This window comes from Vigna umbellata, chromosome 4, assembly GCF_029865625.1.
Source record: "Vigna umbellata cultivar VRB3 chromosome 4, Vumbellata_1.0, whole genome shotgun sequence".
Taxonomy (NCBI): Eukaryota; Viridiplantae; Streptophyta; class Magnoliopsida; order Fabales; family Fabaceae; genus Vigna; species Vigna umbellata.
In genome coordinates this window covers 53251607-53274618 of record NC_142168.1, presented here as the reverse complement: position 1 = coordinate 53274618, position 23012 = coordinate 53251607, and the positions used below count along the sequence as shown (strand labels likewise).

At 37.5% G+C, this 23012-nt stretch overlaps 1 protein-coding gene across 1 annotated transcript; it reads left to right on the top strand.

The window, feature by feature from the left end:
* The first annotated feature begins 8603 nt into the window (after window positions 1-8603).
* Window positions 8604-10695, top strand: LOC124827620 (uncharacterized). Its single transcript, XM_047300712.2, has one exon. The coding sequence runs from the start codon at window positions 8766-8768 to the stop codon at window positions 10641-10643; it is 1878 nt and encodes a 625-aa protein (XP_047156668.2). The 5' UTR covers window positions 8604-8765; the 3' UTR covers window positions 10644-10695.
* Window positions 10696-23012: the final 12317 nt, after the last annotated feature.

The following is a 23012-nucleotide window of genomic DNA, read 5'->3' as shown; positions in this document are numbered from 1 at the left end:
AATTGTAAACAATGATGATATCTTGATGTTGTAATATATTTATTGAATATTCACTAGTGCATTAAAGAAAAACAATAATAATTATTTTTAACAATAGATAACGGTTTTCGAATCAAGATATATTTAAACAAGGTAAAAAACAAGATAAATTTTTACTTTCAGTTAAAAACCGAAATAAATCTTAAGAAGACACATTTGTGAGACCTAGGAGATAACTTATCAAGACCAGGACTAAAATCATGAACAAAATATGTAGACCCAAAAACTCTAAGAGGTAATGGATGTAGAGGGTCTTGAGGAAATAAGATAGAATGAGGGATTTTGTTATCTAGGACGGAAGATGGCATGCGGTTGATAAGATAACATGCCGTGAGAATAACATCACCCCAAAAACATGAGGGTACTTGACCATGAATGAGAAGGGTACGAGTTGTTTCAATAAGGTGTCTATTCTTGCGCTCAGCGACCACATTTTGTTGAGGGGTATAGGCACATGATGTTTGGTGAAGAATGCCATGAGAAGCCATGAAATGTTTAAACGGTTGAGAAAGGTATTCACGGCCATTATCACTGTGTAAAGTGCAAATAGAAACCCCAAACCGAGTTTTTATTTCATTGAAAAAAGATTGAAAAATAGAAAACAACTCATAACGATTCTTCATGAGAAACAACCAAGTACATCTGGAATAGTCATCAATAAAGGTAACAAAATACTGAAATCCTAAAGTTGACTTAACACGATTAGGTCCCCAAATATCAGAATGAACCAATGAAAAGGGGAATGACGCTCTTTGTGAAACACTACGAGGAAAGGAACTACGAGTATGTTTACCTAACTGACAAGACTCACACGACAAACTTGATAATTTCGATGACTCGGAACAAGTTGTTGCAGTTTGGCAAGACTAGGATGACCTAACTGAGCATGAAGAAGGGATGGTGACTCCATGATTACGCCAGCATGTGGAGAAGGGCTGAGATGATATAGGCCATGAGACTCACATCCTATGCCAATCATGTGTTTCAAACTCCGGTCCTGCAACCAAACAGAATCTTTGGTAAATGAAATAACACAATTAAGGGAACGAGTTAGACGACTTACGAACAATAAGTTAAAAGGAGACACAGGGACATAAAGTACATTATCAATGGATATGGACGGAAAAATATGAACAATACCAATACCATGAGATGAGACTCTAGACCCATCAAACATCGTTACCGAGGGTAAATTATCCGGACATGACAAGGAAGAAAACAAGGACTTGTTACCAGTGATATGATCGGTGGTGCCTGAGTCAAGGACCCAAGATCCGAGAGAGTGAGTCAGACCAACAAAAGGGGTACCTGTGCATATAACAGAAGCAGATGTAGTGGAACTAGAGTGTTGATGGTCCTCATACCATCTGAGAAATTCCTGAAAGAGTACATGGTTATTTATGGTATTTGATGAAGTAGGATGGTCTGCAGACGGTGATCAGGGAGGTGGATCAGAATTAGTCATTGCTATAGGTCGAGGAGGATGTCCATGAAGCACATAACATATATCAATTTTGTGGCCTAGCTTGTCACAGTGGTCACATTTGGACGTCCTTTACCTGGTTGGCGAGACCGACTCTGATCATCAAGTTGGGCAACCATGGAGAGGGAGAAACCCTAAAAAAATCTAAAGTACTCCGATTGACGCAATGACAAACGATCCAGAAAGAGGACGAGGAGGCAATCACGACGGTCCTGGTCGGCGGCGGATCTCGCCGGCGACGAGCCGGAACGCGCGACGAGAAGCGGCGGATATGGTGACCTTTGCGGCGGCGCGTGGAGGTGCGTAGATGGTATGTTCGTCGTGATCTTTGCACCATGGTGGTCGTCCGGCCGAGACGATCCGGATGGTATGGTCGTCGGTCGATTCTGGAACTTCGGAGATGGCGGCAACGATGGCGGCTGCAGCGACGGCGACGACGATGGGTACCGAAGAGTGTGGAACTGGCTGGAACAAAACCTAAGCTTTAGATACCATGTTGAATATAGTGAAAAACTATATTTGAATTAATCTCCCTTATGTGTTTAATATACACATAGGGTAGTTTATTTATGATGTAAGATAAGGGTTAAACCCTAAATACAGAATGGGCTAAGCCCAATTAACATAAACACACAACTTAACATCTAATAACCACCAACCCAGCACTTGGATGAATCCCACGGTCGTGCCAGGAATAGAACAATCTACAAGTTGATGAGAAATATAGTCTTTCAGAAGGCCATATTCATCACCACGTGCAATTTCGCCAATTCAGTTGGCCCCTGAAGATGAAACTCGTAATGGGACATATGATCCCTGGGTCAACAACAGGAAAAAATGAAGTTGTAGCGGCACCTGTTATTACTAAAAAAATGCCACCCTCAAGGCGGTGCATCATTCCTGGAGTTCACTCATGATGGAGATGAAGTGTCAGCAAAGTCTATAGTGCAATTCTCCCTTTGATCAAGCCAAAATTTAGAATCCAATACACGTCATCAGGCAAGTCAAATCATGGCTATCAAATTACAAGTCTGGTACACTGAAAGTATGACATAAGTTGATCATGCCTTGGTTACATAATGTACTAGAGGAGCGAGATCATTTGGATAGTAAATATTAGTGTCGGGTTGAAATCCGTGAGTTCAATTCGTATTTCAGTTGGATTGAGTTAGAAAAAAATGTAAAATTTTGTATGCGAGTTAATTTTGATTCGGCTTACTAAGAACTCGACTCATACGGATTGAACCCGTGGTGGGTTGGATTGGCTCACAAATCCACTTATTTTTTTTAATTAAATTAAATTAATTATTCATCAACACATTTATTTTTTTAATTAAATTAAATTAATTAAATTAATTATTCAAATCTTATTTTTTTTATTAAAATCAAATTAATAAAATTAATTATTCAAATCCTATTTTTTTATTGAAATCAAATTAATTAAATTAATTATTCAAAATGCACAACCTTTACTTAGCAATAGAGCCTTTCGTGCTGCTGTCTTTCCAAAAGTTCTCCTGTGCAAATAAAACCCTAAGATTATAGATTGGATAATATTATAGATGAAGATAAAGGAAGATGCTCCAAGAGAGCATAATACTGTGAATTTATCCATGACTCCAATTTAATAGATGGATAACATTAACGGCTATATGTAGTTTATTAGTCAAACGGTTGTGTATGTCTCATTAAACTAAATTGGCAAAATTTTATGCTTGATAGCTTATAATATATATAACAATATATTTCTTTTGTTTCATTTTCTTTTATATCAATTGGTCCAATTATTACTAATTCAATTTGAGCGATCAAAGTAACATGTTATAAGAATATGAGAAGAAGACGGTGAAAAAAAGTTAATTAAGTGAACCAATGAGCCAACCCGTTTAACCCACCAACCCGTGATGGGTCGGGTCGGGTTGGGCCGGGTCACCCGTTTTGACAGCTCTAGTAAATATCTTAGCAGTTAGTAATGAGCAAGTTGCTTATGCTACCGTTGATGCCTACTGTGCGTTCCTCATGACAGCAGAGGTGAAACATGGAAACTTTTTAGGTGGGACTTCAGATCATACGACTACGTTTATTATCACGACTGAAGGAGAAAGGAAATTTAAAATTTGACTTGTAATTAAATTATATATAAAAAAACTTGACAGGCTCTTGGCTCTCGCTCGAGCTTATACGAGATACCTCAAACCTTGTTTAGCATATCTCAAACGATGCTTATTCATACAATCATGGCTAAAATCTTTAGCTCTTCTGCAGGTCACAAAGTATTAAACATGTCTCAGCCATGGCACATCCTAATATGGGTTTCCCCATTCTGTCTTCAAACATTCAATTGAAAATAGAACAGTCTCACTTGCCCGACCATCTGGCTTCATAGTCTAAATTGCCTTAATTTATTGGCTACATTTTTCTCACCATTCAAAATTCGAGTTGTTATTTTTCTTCGGTGCAGATGACAAGACTCTGCATACAAACCACTTGGCCAATTGAAGCTTACTGCTCGGTGAGGAACTCCGTGAATTGTCACTCGAGTCTCTTCGACCTAGGGAACGCTTTTGTAGCTCCTAGTTTGTCGTTCGGTGAGGAACACATCTGTAGCTCTCACCTGAGCCTTTTCGACCTAGTGAGCGCTTTTGTAGCTCCTAGAGTTTGTCGTTCGGTGAGGAACACTTCCGTAGCTCTCACTTGAGTCTTTTTCGATCTAGGGAACGCTTTTGTAGCTCCTAGCGTCCGCTGCTCTGTGAGGAACGTTCTCCGTGAACTCTCACTCGAGTCTCTTTGATCTAGGGAACGCTTTTATAGCTCCTAGCTCCACCATTCAAGGAGGAACGTTCTTCGTGAACTCTCACTTGAGTCTCTTCGACCTGAGAACACTTTTCTAGCTCCTAGAGTCCGCCGCTCGATGAGGAACGTTCTCCGTGAACTCTCACTTGAGTCTCTTTGATCTAGGGAACACTTTTGTAGCTCTTAGAGTCCGTCGCTCGATGAGGAACGTTCTTCGTGAACTCTTACTCGAGTCTCTTTGATATAGGGAACACTTTTGTAGCTCCTAGTGTCTGCCGCTCGGTGAGGAATGTTCTCCTTAAACTTTCACTCGAGTCTCTTTGATCTAGGGAACACTTTTGTAGCTCTTAGCGTCCGCCGCTCGGTGAGGGACGTTCTCCGTGAACTCTCACTCGAGTCTCTTTGATCTAGGGAACGCTTTTGTAGCTCCTAGTGTCTGCCGCTCGGTGAGGAATGTTCTCCTTAAACTTTCACTCGAGTCTCTTTGATCTAGGGAACACTTTTGTAGCTCCTAGCGTCCGCCGCTCGGTGAGGAACGTTCTCCGTGAACTCTCACTCGAGTCTCTTTGATCTAGGGAACGCTTTTGTAGCTCCTAGCTCCACCATTCAGTGAGGAACGTTCTTCGTGAACTCTCACTTGAGTCTCTTCGATCTGAGAACGCTTTTCTAGCTCCTAGAGTCCGACGCTCGATGAGGAACGTTCTCCGTGAACTCTCACTCGAGTATCTTTGATCTAGGGAAAACTTTTGTAGCTCCTAGAGTCCGCCGCTCGATGAGGAACGTTCTCTGTGAACTCTCACTTGAGTCTCTTTGATCTAGGGAACACTTTTGTAGCTCTTAATGTCCGCCGCTCGGTGAGGAATGTTCTCCTTAAACTTTCACTCAAGTCTCTTTGATCTTGGGAACACTTTTGTAGCTCCTAGTTTCCGCCGCTCGGTGAGGAATGTTCTCCTTAAACTTTCACTCGAGTATCTTTGATCTAGGGAACACTTTTGTAGCTCCTAGCCGTCACTCGGTGAGGAATGTTCTCCGTGAACATTCATTTGAGTCTCTTTGATCCAGGGAACCCTTTTGTAGCTCCTAGCGTCCGCCACTCAGTGAGTAACATTCTACGTGAACTCTCACTCGAGTCTCTTCGACCTAAGGATTGTTCTAAGTGAACTCCTAGATTCCGTCATTCAGGTGTAGAGAGGAATGAAGGCTTAAAGCACATCGAAAAACAGACTCTGTAATACCACGTGAACTATCTCTCTCAAGCTCACAATATTCCTTGCGCATCTCTTCCAATAAAGAATTTACTTGGACTAGGGGGACTTGTGTACTGTAGGACCACCCATCAGCCAAAGGACCGAGCGGTTGACCATCTAGTGAGAAAACGACCGACTGTTCTGAAAATTATTCTGAACAATAATAGTAATTGATGGACAGTTAATGAGAATAATAGCCATTAATTAACAATTAACAAAAATAAAGTCATTTATTGGTAATTAATGAGTCAAACCTAATGGTAAGCCATTAGTAATATCTATAAATATATATCTAACTTGAGCGTAAGATGCTGTAAGATGCTTTTAAGTAAGGATCTCAATCCTACCGAAACATTAATTTTTATCATTTTTTAAAAAGTGGTCTTTTTAAAATTTTAAAAGTTAAATAATATATTTATGTTATTACGATGCAATTTTCTCTGGAATAAATAATTCAATTTCTGCAAGTCTTTAATGTTTTTTACCGATGGATTTAAGTACGCATTTATGTCTTCAATCGTAAATCGTAAGTCTTCTCACTCCTTCGAATTTTCTCCGTATGGAATACATTTTAAGTTTTTCGTAGTCTCAACTTGTCAAATATATATATATATATATATATATATATATATATATATATATATATATATATATATATATATATATATATATATATATATATATGGGTTTGTTAACGCACGTACGCCTGTTTTTCAGTTGGTACATTTTAGCAATGTGTACCGGATTTTAGTAGACAAAAATACCCTTATATATCATGGATTCTAAGTTTTAAGATTAAGGGTATTTTAATAATTTTCATTCTCAAAACATAAAAAAAAAAAACCCGAAACCTTTACTCACCTCTCTCATTCCTCTCAATCCTTTCTCTTTCATCTCTCTAACTCCAATCTTTTCTCTGTCATCCCTGTAGTCCCAATTGAAAAATCAGAAACACTTGCCTTTAAATTTGCCTTTGTAAAGAGTTGAGTCATTGACATATTCACCTTCAGGCAAAGGTTCATTCAAGATCTGTTCAATTTCACAATCTTCACTAATCTCTCTAATTTCATCATCTGCATATCTTGAATCATCTCTAAAAAAACCCTCCACGCCAATTACCAATTCTTTCGGATGTCATTATGCTTGTGAAAATTAGATAAAATTATATACGACAAAAATTATAAAATGAAAACTCATTATAAAGTCATTTTTTGTAAGAAATTGTTTAACAACGTCTGTTTCTGATTTTTTCCAGGCCAATTACCAATTCCTTTGATGTCACTATGCTTGTGAAAATTAGATAAAATTAGATAAGACAAAAATTATAAAATAAAAACTCATTATAAAATCATTTTTTGTAAGAAATTGTTTAACAACAAGTATTTCTGATTTTTTCCAAGTCAATTACCAATTCATTTATGCTTGTGAAAATTGGATAAAATTAGATAAGACAAAAATTATAAGATGAAAACTCATTATAAAATCATTTTTTGTAAGATTGTTTAAAGGCAAGTGTTTCTGATTTTTTCAATTAGAACTACAGTAGAGATGACAGAGAAAAGATTGGAGTGAAAAAATAAAAGAGAAATGGTTGAGAGGAATGAGAGAGGTGACTAAGGGTTTGAGGTTTTTTTAGTTGTGAGAATGAAAATTATTAAAATATCCTTAACTTTAAAACTTAGAATCCATGGTATATAAGGATATTTTTGTCTACTAAAATCCGGTACACATTGCTAAAATGTACCAACTGAAAAACAGGCATACGCGCGTTATATATATATATATATATATATATATATATATATATATATATATATATATATATATATATAAAAGATATTTTGTTGTTTAAATAAGTTTTGATATGTTAAATATAAATAATAAATATAAAGTTTATGAGTCTCTACCTCATATCCATAATCTCTGTTGACAGTGGTGATGACGAATCTTGGCTTAATCTTATATCTAGTATTATTACAAAAAAGAAAATATTTAGTGGAAGTTTATTTTTTAATTTGCGAATATTTTTATCCTCTGGAAATTAATTTGCGGAAGTTTTTAATGACTCGAACATCTCTTGACTTTCTACCAAACTAGAATTAGTTCTTGTTCCTTACTATAACTTTATTTCTCACATAATAACTTAACTATAACAATAAAACTCTAAATTAGAATTTAAACACAAGTTCATATTTATAAACCAATAAAGATTCACTTTAAGTATAATTAAGTTGCATGTGTTGAGTAACCCCTCCCATGCAATTTGAAAAGCTAAATTAACCTCAAAAAAGATAAAAGGTAAACTTACTTTATTTTTAAATAGATATGTATAGTTTTTCATTATGAGCAATGTATGATTTTTTTTTTTATGTTGGAAATCTATAAAGAAAATAGAAAAGAAAGTTTAGAAAGAAATATAAAGATTGTGGTTTTTATAAAAATAAATTTTTGCTAATAGAAAAATATTTTTATAGTTTTAATCTTTTATTAAAAATATCATAATGTCATCTTTTAAAAACCACCAATACTATTCTAGATTTTTACAATTATTTTACTTTTATCTATCATACACAATGCAATAAAAATCAAACGTATTACTTAAGTTAAGTGTTAAAATATCTTACATACATTTTTTTTCCAGCATCTTTGCATACAGTTATCTCATTCCATCCTTACTAAAAAAATGCGAAGAAGAAATAATAAAGAAATAAAACAATAAAAAATTAAAAAGAATATATGTGAGTGAGTCTTATAAAGACACATTGGATATTTGTATAAATAACACAACATTATTATTAGGAGAAGAATTTAAAATTTCAATTTCAATTATTGTCCTATCTTCAAAAGTATTGTTTTTCTTCCTTAAAGTTTATTTATTTGATTTTTGCTTTTTCATAATTTAATCAATTTAATGACATGATAAATATTATGATAAAGAATATGGTTGAGTTTAACTTAAACAGAAGAGAAAAAAGTGGATTTAAAATATTAAAAATTTTATACTAATCCTATTAGATTTGATAGGATTTAGCTAAATATAGCACATAAAATTCTTCCAACATTCTCTTCGTCTTCTTCTTCCATTCTTCGTAATGTTTCTCTTCACCCTCAATCCAAAGCAAATAAAATTCTTATTCACACACCCCAGATAGATATACACACGTATAAAGGATAATCACACTTCAAAACTCACTGCTAAGAACATGGGCAGGTATTACCACCCTTCTTCATCTTTCCTTAGTGTTGTTTACTTCCTCTTTTCTGTCTCTCCCATGGTCTTCTCCCTGCTATCACAAACCCAAACAGAAACCATGAACAGTCTCTCAAAGAATCTTACTGGTAGGATTCCATGGACTGGCTCTGACCCATGTGCATGGAAGGGAGTGAGTTGTGACCTTGCCAACTCCTCTGTAGTAGGGATTTCTTTATCTGGTTTTTCACTCAATTCTTCTGACTTTCTGCCCCTTGTTTGCAAAATTGAAACTTTAGAGATTCTTGATGTCTCCAATAACCATCTGAGCTCAATCCATGATGGTTTCATCACTGAGTGTGGAAAGATAAAGGGTTTGAAGCTGTTGAATTTCAGTAATAACAATTTAGGTGTTTTACCTACTTTTCATGGCTTTGATGCATTAGAATCTCTGGATATGTCTTTCAATGCGATGAGAGGGAATATTGTTTTAGAGATAGATGAGTTGGTTAGCCTAAAAATTTTGAATCTTAGTTTCAATGGATTCTCTGGGTCTCTTCCTACCAAATTGGGAAAGTCCATGGTTTTGGAGCACCTTCTGCTTTCTAGCAATAGCTTTGATGGCAAAATCCCTGATGAATTATTGAGTTATGAAAACTTGACTTGGATTGATCTTAAGAACAATGGACTTTCACACTCTATTCCTACCAATATTGGGAAGCTTTCTAAATTAGAAACTTTGATCCTTTCCACCAATGACCTCACTGGTGAAATTCCAACTTCACTGGCGAACATCACCAAACTTTCAAGATTTGCAGCAAATCAGAACAACTTCACAGGTTCTATACCTTCTGGGATTACAAAATATCTCACGAGTTTGGATCTTAGTTATAATACTCTGTCTGGCGCCATTCCAGAAGACTTTTTATCTCCACAACAGTTGCAGGTTGTAGATTTGACCAATAATACGTTAAATGGGTCTTTACCTACGAAAGTTTCTCCAAATTTGTTCAGGTTGAGGTTTGGCAGCAATCAGCTGAGTGGAAACATTCCTTCAGATGCTTTTGTAGAACTTCATAATTTGACATACTTGGAGCTTGATAACAATATCTTGATGGGATCGATACCAGCTGAATTGAGTTCTTGCAAGAGTTTGACATTGTTGAATTTAGCTCAGAATCGGTTGAGTGGTGTATTGCCACAACAGCTTGGTAGTCTTACCAATCTCCAGGTGTTGCAGCTCCAATTGAACAATCTTAACGGCACAATCCCAACTCAAATTGGCCAACTTTATAAATTGTTAACTATGAATTTGAGCCGGAATTCTCTGAGTGGACCAATTCCGTCTGATATTGCAAATTTAACCATTCTTAATTTCCTGTATTTGCAAGGCAACAATCTTAATGGTTCCATACCGACATCCATTGGGTACTTGAGGCGTCTTTTAGAACTCCAACTTGGGGAAAACCATCTAAGAGGTGAGATTCCAAGCATGCCAGTGTATCCGCTGGTTTCATTGAATCTTAGTAGCAACCTCTTTAGTGGTTCTATTCCTAGAAGCTTGGGTAGTTTGGATAGCCTAGAAGTACTGGATCTCTCAAATAACCGTTTTTCTGGTGAAATTCCTGTTGAGCTTACTACAATGCCGGCTTTGACACGGTTGATATTTTCTAACAACAATCTTCTGTCTGGTGAAATCCCAAGATTCAGTCCGCTTGTTGATGTTGAACATAATGGAACTAACCTAGAAGATAATACTGCACAGGACAACCCAACTACCAAGACAGGGTCCAAGAATGGAATAGGCGTTGGAGTAGCCATTCTCATTGGAAGTGTAGCAGCTACTTTTCTTGGTGGCTTTGCCACTGTTGGTTGTCTTAAATTTATATAAGTGATTAGGACTTTTTTGAGCTGCAACCGAATTTTTCCCATACTTCACATAATGATTCATCTTTTCCTTGTCTCAAAGTAGAAATATTAGATTAAGCACAATACCGGGTTATCTTTTAAGGGTTTAATAACCGAATCTTTTCCTCGTCATTTTCACCCTCACACCAGCCAAATCGTGTTCCAATCTCCACCACATAATCGTCCACCACTAACCACTAACCAAATCGCTAGCTGCTGCAGATAGCGATTTGCCACTCTTCTCCACCACTAATCGCGCCGCTGCTTGCCTTCACCTACAACCACAATCAGACCTGCAAGCAAACCGTGGAGACCTAGGGTTTCTCGCGTTCTCGTCGCATAGCTTTGATGGTGGTGTGTGATGCATTGGAGAGGACGGTTGCCCGCGAGGATGGCGGTGACGGCGGCTAGGGTTTCTTGGAGAGAAATTAGGATTTGTTTGGAGTTGGTGATGATGACGTGGCAGTGACTTTTTTTTAAAATTAAAAAATCATTTAAGTCCACGTTAACGTGTGTCACGTGCTTATGAGATGCCACGGTTTGCGTGTGGCATGAGCAGAAATGACCATATTGAACATTTTTTAACGAAATTTGGAGTCTTACTGAACTTTTTTAAAAGTAAGGATTACTTTTAACCAAACTCCTAAACGTACGGACTAATAATGTATTAAACCTTTTTTAAGTATGACAGTAAAAATAATGCGTATTGAGTTAGATTATTTATTGTGATGGAAATATTTGCAGGTTTTTATAGATATATTAATATTAAAAAACAAAGATAAACTTAATATATAATAATATATTAACTTATATAATAATTGAACTTTATTTATTATAATTTGGATTCTATATATTATCATAAATATAATTTTTATCTTATTTTAAGAATATTAATATTTTATATAAATTTTACTTATATATTATTACAGTTTTGAACCTACTAATAATAATATATTTTGAATTGAATATTTACAAATAACAACTTATGTGTTATGTGGTAGACAAGCCTTCACGTTAGTCAAGACCTCGTTTTGTTGACCCTTCACGTTTTGGCGCACCCTTTGACGTTTTGGTGCACCCGTCACACACCGGAACTTCTACAAGAAAATTTAATGTAAATTGATTTTTATGTTTTCATGTACCAAATTGTGATTCGAGGCCCTTGTTTTTATGGAGAGATTAAGTGCATTGCTGATACACTTGAAAAGAGTAATTACATGTTGATTGCATCACTTGTATACTTTAAATTGAATTCTGTTTATATTAAATAACATGTTCTAGTACTTCATATTGGGTTATTGATATAAAAAATAGATCATTTGTTCAATTTTCAGAGTTATTATTTGGTTGGAATCTCCTATGATTTTTGAATTATGGAATAAAAGGAATTTTGATAGGCCCATAATACAAGGAGAGAGAAGTAGGAGACTGGGAATAAATGGCCTAAGATACAAAAGGAGAGCGAAATAGAATGAACAAGTGACAACGGGGAATGGAGAGGGTAACTGTTTATTTATAAAGACAAGATTAAAAACTTATTCGGATAGGCTTAGTAAAAGGGTGTTATAGTCTCTGCCTTATTTTCCATGTTGCAAGAATTTACAATGTAAAAGAGGTTTTCCTTTTATTTATCTCATAGGTTTAATTGATTCAGAGGTCTCTGTTTGTGTAGATTTGAATCAATTAGGTCCCGTATTTTGAAAGCGTTCAATTAAATCCCTTTTTATGAAAAATTGAATCAATAAAATCTCTGCTGTTAAATTCTGTAAACGACGTTAAATGTGTTGTCTGGTGGCATGGTGAGCTGACATTTCATAACCACGTGTCATAGGAAGAGGTCATTATCTGGATTTATTTTAAGTTTTAAATAAAATGTTTAAACCATCTTGTGGTCCTCATATTTGTTAGTAAATCTCAAGTGGATCCTCATATTTTCAAGTGTTTAAATTAGTCCAACATTTTGAAAAATTGAGCCAATTTTGTCCTTTCTGTTAAATGTTCTCAAAGGGTGTTAACAGATGCTGAGCTGTAATTATTTTTAAGAGGACGTGTCATTGTGATTAAATTTAGTGAGTGATGTGTTTTACAATCTCAATTCCACCAAACATTTAAAGAGCCTCCGATCTACCGTCTCCCGCATGACACGCTCCACCAGCTCTTCCCTCCCCCTCTGCGTCCTCCCCCGTCGTTGCTCCACTGGCACCACCATCAACAACCACCACTCACAAATTCAATTAAACTTAACAGTTTCAAGCTCACAAATGGGAACACAAAATCAAAATCCCAATTCAACTCCAACTTCCAAAAATGTGATAAAAAAACCTGCATAGAAAATCTAGTGAACCATCCCAGAAATCCCAATTTCAAGACCGCAATACACTAACACGAAATCCTAAGAGAACCCAATCAAAAAATCAGAGAAAGATGGAGAGGAAAGGAAGCTTGCCCTTGCGCCATTGTCAAGAACAGATTGGAACCCTGGTAAGCTAAGAAATCAAGAAAATTGAAAAAGAATGGGAAACAATCATAACAGTAAAATGGTGCTCTTCTACTACCCACTTCACTATAGTCGTAGTGCTCCCACTACAAAAGCAATCCACATAGAGTTCATTTTATCCTCTATGGAGGAATCTTTCTCAAATTCTACACTATCATATTTTACATTCCCTATAAAGCAAGTTTTACCAGACCCAGTTCGCTTTGATTCAAAAGAATGCAAAAATGATACAGTTTAAGAGGTAGAGCATCCCTAACTTTGCGTGCAACAAGATGACCGTGCGGACCATGCCCATCAAAAACACCACAAAAGATCATATCTTCATACATGAAATCCTGCATAAATACATGAAACCCTTTTTTTCTCAAGAAATAATTGTTTCTTTTGACATTTCAAAACAAAAAATAACCCCTTTCTAAAATTAATCTCAGCTTAACATGAAACACGATGGACATACTTACTTCCCACACAATCATGGCATCCTGATTAATACCTTTGCGGCCCTGCTGCGTAAAGATGCACGAACCCCGACTCTTTCCATTAGAGAAAATTCTACTGGGTAAGGATGGTAAATGATGAAGAGAAATAACATGATCAGAGAGCATTCATCGCCGGCGAAGTAGCAGTCCGGCCGGAGTATATCAACGGCGTCGGTGCGATCCAGAGTCGGATCTCGTATGGCCCAGTTTGAAATCACACACCTCTTTCCCTCATCTCATCCATCTCCGTCGTGCAAACCAGAACCTTGAGAAAGGAAAAGGCTCAAAAGAAAAGACGAAGACAGTGAAGAATGATGAAGACTCTGAAAAGTATGTCCCCACTTCCCATTTATATTCTTCCATACTTTTGGGCATTAAGAAAATCCCAAAATTTCAATATCGATCTTTATCATTATCTGATGAATCACTTAAATCAACACTGCCTAAAGTATCAGATTCTCACTTACTGTCAGATAAACTCTTGTCTTGTACATGCTCAAATGGAGTAGAAGACCAACTTGGTCTACCCACTTCAACTTGGACACTACCTTCGCAAAAATCATCACCACTTCATCTCCGTGGACAATAACATCCACAAGATCATCTTCACTTAACAAATCCTCTTTTCCAACTATCCCAAGGAAATTTCCACATAACCCTCTTTTGGCTTACATGTCACTATAATATATACCAATGAAATACTACGATAGTAATGGTTGCACAACACACATTCATAAATAAGTTAATGTTATCTATTTAAACACTGTAAATAGAATTGGGCTTGATTGATGCAAATTATACAAAATGAGAAGAAATGACACTTTTTTGAAAGGAAGACGAAATTGAGACTTAGTAGTGAATTTAGGGACTTAATAAGTAATTAAACCTAACATAATAAAGTTTAGATAGAATACCAAAATAAGGTATATACACATTCTAATATTAAGGCATATTGCATATGTTTCGAATATTATAGTTTTATGTTTTAGAATTTTTTTTTCTTTTTGTCAATCAGCAAAAGGGTTGAAACTATAAAGATCAAAGAGAACCATGTAATGAAGGGTACGAACATTGAAATTTAATAAACAAAGTATGAATAATGACAAATTGTTTGTTAAAACAACAAATTATAAACATATTAAGACAAAGGGTTGGATTGAGTGAAAAGAAGTGGGTGCTTTGAGATTCTAGCTTGAAAGGGTCTTAAAAATTTCTTACAACTTCTCATTTTGGATTACCTCTATTTCTTTCATCTTCTCTAAAGCTTCCATGGTCTCATGTATGTGTTCTTGAGAAGGTGATAACTATTTAGCCTCGTTTTCATCCACAGACAAACAATGCATCTTTTAAAATTTTTGTGGCATGATGTTGGTTGCAGGGAATGGTAGTCTTGGTAAGGAATAAGTGCAAACATTATGCAATACATTCCATTTGTACCTTCGAACAAATTAGCATTGGAACTTTCAATTTTGACATGAGCCAAAGAATCTTGTTTTCCTCTGTACATGTTTCGGGTATAAGGTTTGGTGATGTCCTACGTTCAAAACACTCCATGTTGTGCCGAAGATAGGGCAGAACTTGATGACCGGACGAATGTTGAAGACTGGACGGGTCTCGTAAATACTTCAAGCGCTCCAACATGTGGAAGACCGGACAGTTACCTGTTTGTCGAGGACTGGACGTGTTGGCGAAGACCAAACGAGCTCTCTCCTCTTCTTCGTATCCCGGTTGTAGTATTTGTTCTCCCTCCTCGTTCTCCAAGCCGGGCAGGCGGACATCTGTCAAAGGCACTCCGACGCTCAAGTCAATAAAGTGACCAAGCAGTTATTATAGCAAGTAGAGCATAATGTGTAGCGTGTGCAATCTGCCCAGAAATCATACTTGAGACTCTTATTTATACTGGTTGTAATGGGCTTTTACCTTTCGTCGGCCTAATGACGGCCTAATCACACCTTAATCTTCATTAGGGGCTTTAATGAGTTATTACTATTTATAATCCAACCATACAGTCGGCCTGGTGGTTGGTCAACCAGGGTTGTTGGTCTGGTGGCAGCATAAGGAATAGTCGTCCGGTCAGGACCATGTGGTCGACCAGGGTTGCAGGCCTGGTGGCTGGTCAGTATGGGTGGTCGGCCTGGTCGGCCAGGGTTGTAAGCCTGGTGGCTGGCCTAAAGACCGTTCGGCATATCGGGTAAGGAAGACCGTACGGCCTAAGGACCGTTCGGCATGTGAGGTAGGGAGGACAGGACGGTACATAAGCCCCCCAAGCCCGAGCATGATTTTATTATGCGAAGGGGTTATGTTTATGGCCTTCCTACTACGGACGAAATCTTCTGTTGGCCTTTTTTTTGTCTTCATCGTTCGTTGATTAAGATGACTGGCCAGAAGACTGAAACGGGTCGTGCCTTAAGGACAAACCGCCGAGGCTGAACGCTCAATACCTAATTTCGCGAAGTTCGAGGCCATCGAAGGCCGAGTAGTAGAGGCCGAACGACCAGAGATTGATGGCCGAGAAGGACGGATGACCGTATGGTAGAGGCCTAATGGGCGTATACTGAAGGCCGAATGGCCATATACAAGGCCGAATAGCCGAATAGCCGTATAGCTGACGCTAATTTGGTTAAGTATCTGAATAGTAGAGAGGCCGGATGGCCGAACGGTTGTGGCCGAATGGTTGGTTGAGTATTTGTGAGGCTGGACACTTGATGCTAGCTTTGGCTAAGTACTTGAGGTCGGATGGAAGAGGTCATATAGCCGAATGGTTTATTGCCGAATTTGGCTAAGTAAAAGTGAGGCCATGGACGGCCAAGAGGAGAAGTTGAGGCCTTTAGAGGCCAAGTTGAGGCCAAGAAATGGCCGAACGGTTGAGGCCTTTGGAGGCCGAGAGGTTGAGGCCCTTGGAGGCCGAGAAGTTGAGGCCTTAGGAGGTCGATAAGTTGAGGCTGAGGGGGCCGAACGGTTGAGATGTTGAGCCCTTTGAAGGCCGAGATGTTGAGGCCTTTTGGAGGCGAAGTTAAGGCCTTTAACGGCCGAGCGGGTGAGGCCATACGAAGGCCAAGTTGAGGCCAAGTAGTGGCCGAAAGGTTGAGGCCACGGGACGCCGAGAGGTTGAGACCAAGCAGTGGCCGAAAGGTTGAGGCCACGGGAGGCCGAGAGATTGCGGCCACGGGAGGCCGAGAGGTTGAGGCCTTTTGAAGGCCGAACAATTGAGGCCTTTGGAGGCCGAGATGTTGAGGCCTTTTGAAGGCCGAACGATTGAGGCCACGGGAGGCCAAGATGTTGAGGCCTTTTAAAGCCGAACGGTTGAGGCCTTTGGAGGCCGAGATGTTGAGGCCTTGTGAAGGCCGAACGATTGAGGCCACGGGAGACTGAGATGTTGAGGCCTTTTGGAGGCCAAGTTAAGGCCTCTGAAGGCCGACAATGTTGAAGGCTGAGGAGTTGAGGCTGAGGAGGCCAAGTTGAGGCCAAGCAGTGGCGGAACAGTCGGGGTCTTTGAAGGTCGAACGGTTGAGGCCATTGTGGCCGAGTCTTTGAGGGCGCGGAGGCCGATTGATTGAGGCCTTGGTGGCCGAGAATGGTGAGGCCTCTGAAGGGCGAACTGTTGATGCCATTGTGGCCGAGTTGTTGAGGCCTTTAAAGGCTGAAAGCTTGAGGCCATTTCATGGTCGAACGGTCGAGGCCTGTGAAGGCCGAACGGTCGAAGGTGATAACGGTTGAAAAACCGTTATTTTTATGCTTAAATTTGATACCAAAAGCAACCTTTAAGACTTAAAAACTAGCTTGAACTCATTTTTGCTTTAGTTTTGAGAATAAGAGAGTTGAAAGTGAATTTAATGGTTTTGTGCAAGATTCCCTTGATTTTGTAGGCTAATTGAATGGTTTGAAAGAAGAATTGAAATACCGAATGATTGGAGTGCTGAAAAGTCAACCAGAAACCAGAAAAGTGAACCAGTCAACCAGAAAAGTCAACCAGTCAACCAGAAAAGTCAACCAGTCAACCAGAATGCTGAAAAACCAACCAGAACGCAGAAAAAGTCTGACCGAGTGGCGCTGAGCGGAAAAATACCGCTGAGCGGCACTTTTCGGGTGCCGAAATCACCGCTGAGGGGCAAAACAGCAGCTGGGGGGCAAAATGGATCATGCGCTAGTACCGCTCAGCGGTAAAATACCGCTGAGCGCCATTCTAAGTGGGCTTGGACCGGTTTTCTTTTGTTTTTATGGGCTTGGACTTGTTTTATGTTATTTTTATGCCCTATTTAAGGACTTGCACGTCCTAGGGTTTGTATCTCTGGCTGGAACGAGGCAAACACTCTCTCTACCACCCCTTTGAAGGAGGATCTTGGATGCTGAGGCTTCCGCTTCACCTTTTTAGGGTTTATTCTTTCATTCTTTCATTGTAATTCATCTAGGTTCACCATGAATATGGTGAACTAACCTCTTTATGTTTGTTGGGGAATCAATGTAGTCTTGTGAAACTCTCATATATGGAATCTGTTTTTACATCTTTTAATTAAGACTTATGCTTTCTTTCATCATTAGTTAGGGTTTTTCCTCTTTGTTTAATGCTTGCATGGTTTAACTCATTCGATGCATGATTATTGGTTTTGTCGATACGGGAACGTACGGGGAAGTCTAGATCCGGGGAATTTCTCCCAATTTTATATTGGTTGTCGTTAAGCTCCTGTACGTATGAACTAATCATTAGGAATGCTAGGAATTGTATGAACTCGTGATTAGGGAGAAGCCTTCTGGAAAGGTACATTAGAGAGTGGCATTAACAATGGTGATTTGATCGTTGAATTCCTAAAATATATGAGAGTGGATAAGATGAAATTGAACCCCAACAACATATCCATACATAAATTTCATTGAAAGTGTTTATCTTTTGCTTTTTGCCATTGATCACAATTCATGCATACATGTTTATTTTCTGTCTTGCATTTTAAACCCCAATTAATTCGTTTGTAAGTCTTAGTTAATTAAGAAATCACATAACTAAACTAGGCCGTGAGTCCTTTGGGAAGAACGATACTTGAATTTACCAAGTTTTATTACTTGAACGATTCGGTCATACTTGCCGATTGAAACCAAGTTTGTGACATCATAATTTGGTGTTCATAAATTTGTCCATCAAGTTTTTGGCGCCGTTGCCGGGGATTCGTGGTTTAACTGGTTAATTTGTGTGATTATTGATTATCTTTGACTTATTTTTTTTATTTTTAATTTAAATTTCGAATTTTTATTTTATTTTATTTTATTTTTCTGTTTATATTTTTCAGTTTGTATTTTATTTGATTTTATTTTATTTTTTTGTTTTCTGTTTTCTATTTTTATTTTCTGTTTTTTATTTTTCGGTTTTTATTTGATTTTATTTTATTTGATTAGATTAGATTTTATTTTATTTTATTTTATTTTCTGTTTTTATTTTATTTTATTTTATTTTATTTTATTTTATTTTATTTTTCTGTTTTTTTTTTTATTTTATTTTTTTTGTTTTTATTTCCTATCTTCTTATCTTTTCAATTATATCCTTTGATTTTTTTTCTCTATCTTTTTGTGCTAACAATTGTTTTTAGGGTTTTGTGCCTAATGTCTGCAGAATGCAATTTGGTCAAGAATTTAACTATATGGGCACTCAATTCTACCAAAGTAATCTCAACCACTGGTGGGAACATGACTCAAGCATGGATCAAAGCCAATTTTGCCAAGCTGTCGGACAATTTGAGAACCAACCACAACAACAATGGCAGCAACAAAGCTTTAAAATCAACAAAGGGAAGCAAGAGATCTCTTCATTTAGACAAGGCATGGAAGAATCACTGGGGCATGCATGGGACAGGTATAAAAGCCTATTACGAAAGACTCCCAAGCATGGATTTAATGAAGGAGAAGTAGTCCTAATCTTCCTTGGAGGTCTTGGTTCACAGACCAAGATGATGCTTGACGCCTCAGCTGGAGGGAATATCAAATGGAAGACTCCAGAGGAAGCCACAGAAATAATTGAAAACATGACTACTAATAAGTGGAACAGTGAAAGAGGAGCTCCTATTCAACAAAAAGGAGTTCTACAGTTGCAATCCAATGATGCCTTGATAGCTCAGAACAAGTTAATAACTCAACAATTGGAGAATCTCTCAAAGATACTTGAACAATTGCCACAAGAGTTAAAGACTGTTGCACAGGTAGAATCCCAGTTATGCGAATTGTGTGGAGGTGACCATATCAATGGTCAATGTGCCTTTCCAGTTGAAGCCGTAGAGGATGTAAACTACATGACCAATCAGTACCGTCAAGGGAGCTACAATCAAGGGTGGAAACCACACCCAAGTATTGGTCAGGAACAAAGTGGGCAAGCTGGACAAAATGGGCAATTTAACAAGCAACAGCAACAAACCTTTCTATCAGGAAGTTTGGATGACACCCTTCAACAATTTTTGAAAAATTCTGACGCTACTCAGAAAAGCATTGAAGAATCATGTAAAAGGATGGAGATGCAGCTTCATTCCATTAGTCAGAGATTGAATGATGAGGTTAATACTGAAGTTAACCCTAAGGAGGAAGGGCAAGCCATTATCACTGAAAGTGACAAGATTCTTGATGAGAAAAAAATAGGGGGCGATGAGGAAAAGATAGAGAGAAAAGAAAAAGAAGAATTGAGTGAGAGAAATAAAGATGAAGAAAAAGAGAAAGAAGTGGTTGAGAGAGAAGAGAGAAAGAAAATTTGTGTGAAAATAAAAAGTTGAAAAGAAAAAGAAAAGGGAAGAAAAAAATAAAAGAAAAGAAAAAGAGAAAATTTAGGGAGAGAAAAAGGAAGAAAATAAAGATGAGAGGAAAGAAGAAGAAATCATATGAAAAATCACATCCTTATCTAAAGAAGAATCATAGGAAGGAAAAGAAATTCAAGTGCTTTATGGAAATCTTCAAGAAATTGGAGATTAAAGTTCCTATGATTGAGACACTGCAACAGGTTCCTGGTTTGATCAAATTTTTGAAGAAGTTCAGTAGAAAGAAGAAAAAGAAGAAGGAACTTGAGGTTGGGTCAAGCTAATGACGTTAAAAGAGCGCTTGCTGGGAGGCAACCAAGTGATTTAAGAACTTTTGATTTTATTTTGGTTTTGTAATTTTTAATTTGTGGACTTTATTTTTGTAACTATTTTGTTGGAGATAGCATCTACTGAAGGATGCTATGTGGTTAAGTATCTACTGAAGGATATTATGTTTGTAACACCTACTGATGGGTGTTGGTAAGAAAATTTTGCACCTACTGATGGGTGTTGGTAAGTTTGTTACACCTACTGATGGGTGTTGGTGGATTTTGGGTCAGGCTCGTGACGTTAAACAAGCGCTACCTGGGAGGCAACCCAGTTGATTGATTTTATCTGTATTGTTTGTTTTTATTCTGCTTTAGTTGCATGATAGGGATTGAATGTTTGAGTGATCTAAGAAATTAATTGCAGGGAGCAAGTGAGGGGCATGAGTAGAAGGCAAGTAGGGTAAGCTAGGAAGAAGAAAAGCACAACACGAAAGTGCCGCTGAGCGGAAAATTGCCGCTGAGCGGTGGTATCGTAAAAGGGGCTTAGGTTGCCCCTTAGCGGAACCTGAGCCCATTAGGGTATTTTATACCCTAAGTCACGCTTTGGCCTCTATTTTTAGATTCTTCTCTGCACACACACTCCTAAACATTTTTCCAAAAGTTCTCTACATTTTTCCTTTCATTCCTCTTTAGAAAATGTCCCTTCCACTCACTTTCTCACTAGTTTTCCATCTAAGTTTGGGGTTGGGAGAGAGCATCATTGATGGGTCTGAGTTTTTCAAAGCACTAGAGTAGGATTTGTTTTATCAATCACTTTTGTTTTTAGAATAGGATTTGATGTACTCAATTGGAAACTTTGTCTGTTATGATGGTTTGCTTATGACTATTGTTTGATAAGTAATGCCTGATGATGCTTTGATATTGATTGATGTTGAGAATGTGCACATTATATGCTTATACAGGTGGTTCACAAGCATTGTGAACAAATGCAAGATGTTATCATTGTGATTATGATTCTAAGCAGGATGTTATATGTGGAATGTGAATGAGCTTATATGTGAGGTTTTGAGCTCCAGAGTTGTTATTGTTGAATACTATTACTGTGAAAGCATGAATGACTTTGCCCAGGTTTTCTATGATTGAATTACTTGCTTGTTTGCATCATATGATCAAGGCCATTTGTTGATAACCCTTCTATTAGCTAAATTCATAAATTGAGCCCACTAAAAGAGAACACTATGTGTTCTATTCTTTGAACCCTTAGCCTTGAACATAAATTGAAAAACCTTGTTGAAAAGCTTTACCTTGAGTTAAGTAGAAAATCTTATGTGGTATTGATAAATGTTCAAGTTTGGGGTTGTTGAGAAAGCATGAAAAAGGAAAAGCATTGAGCTAAAAGCTAAGAAATAAGAATGTGAAAAAAAAAGAGAAAGAAAAGAAAGGCAAAGCTCAATGCAAAGGCAAGTTGGGAAAAATAAGAATCATTGTGTTTATATGTTTCTCTTAACTCAAGGGTTTTGTGATCTAGAAAAACCAATTTTCTTGTTAGCCCAGCCACGTTATAAGCCATAGAAAAGTCCTTGTGATGATGCTTGCTGGTAAGTGTTTTTGATTGTGGTTAAATGAAAGGCAAAGTTGATTCATGTGACATTGTAATAGTAGAGTGAATGAGTGAATATCTCCTATACACTTGTGTGTTTGAGTGAAACACTTTATCTAGTGAGGATAGATTCCATGAACACATAAGAACAACTTTGCTTAGTTAATTGATCATTCATGAAAATAGCATTTGTTGGATAGTATGTGTTTGAGTGATCACTAAAAGCATGTGCACATCTTGATTGAAGTCTTGATGATGAGCTAAATTGAGTATTTACTTGTCTTGAAAGAAGGATTTTTGAATGTGGTGAACCATTATATGGATTGATGGAAGATTGAGTTACATCTTGTTTGCTTGAGGACAAGCAAAGTTTTAAGTTTGGGGTTGTGATAACGGTTGAAAAACCGTTATTTTTATGCTTAAATTTGATACCAAAAGCAACCTTTAAGACTTAAAAACTAGCTTGAACTCATATTTTTGCTTTAGTTTTGAGAATAAGAGAGTTGAAAGTGAATTTAATGGTTTTGTGCAAGATTCCCTTGATTTTGTAGGCTAATTGAATGGTTTGAAAGAAGAATTGAAATACCGAATGATTGGAGTGCTGAAAAGTCAACAAGAAACCAGAAAAGTCAACCAGTCAACCAGAAAAGTCAACCAGTCAACCAGAAAAGTCAACCAGTCAACCAGAATGCTGAAAAACCAACCAGAACGCAGAAAAAGTCTGACCGAGTGGCGCTGAGCGG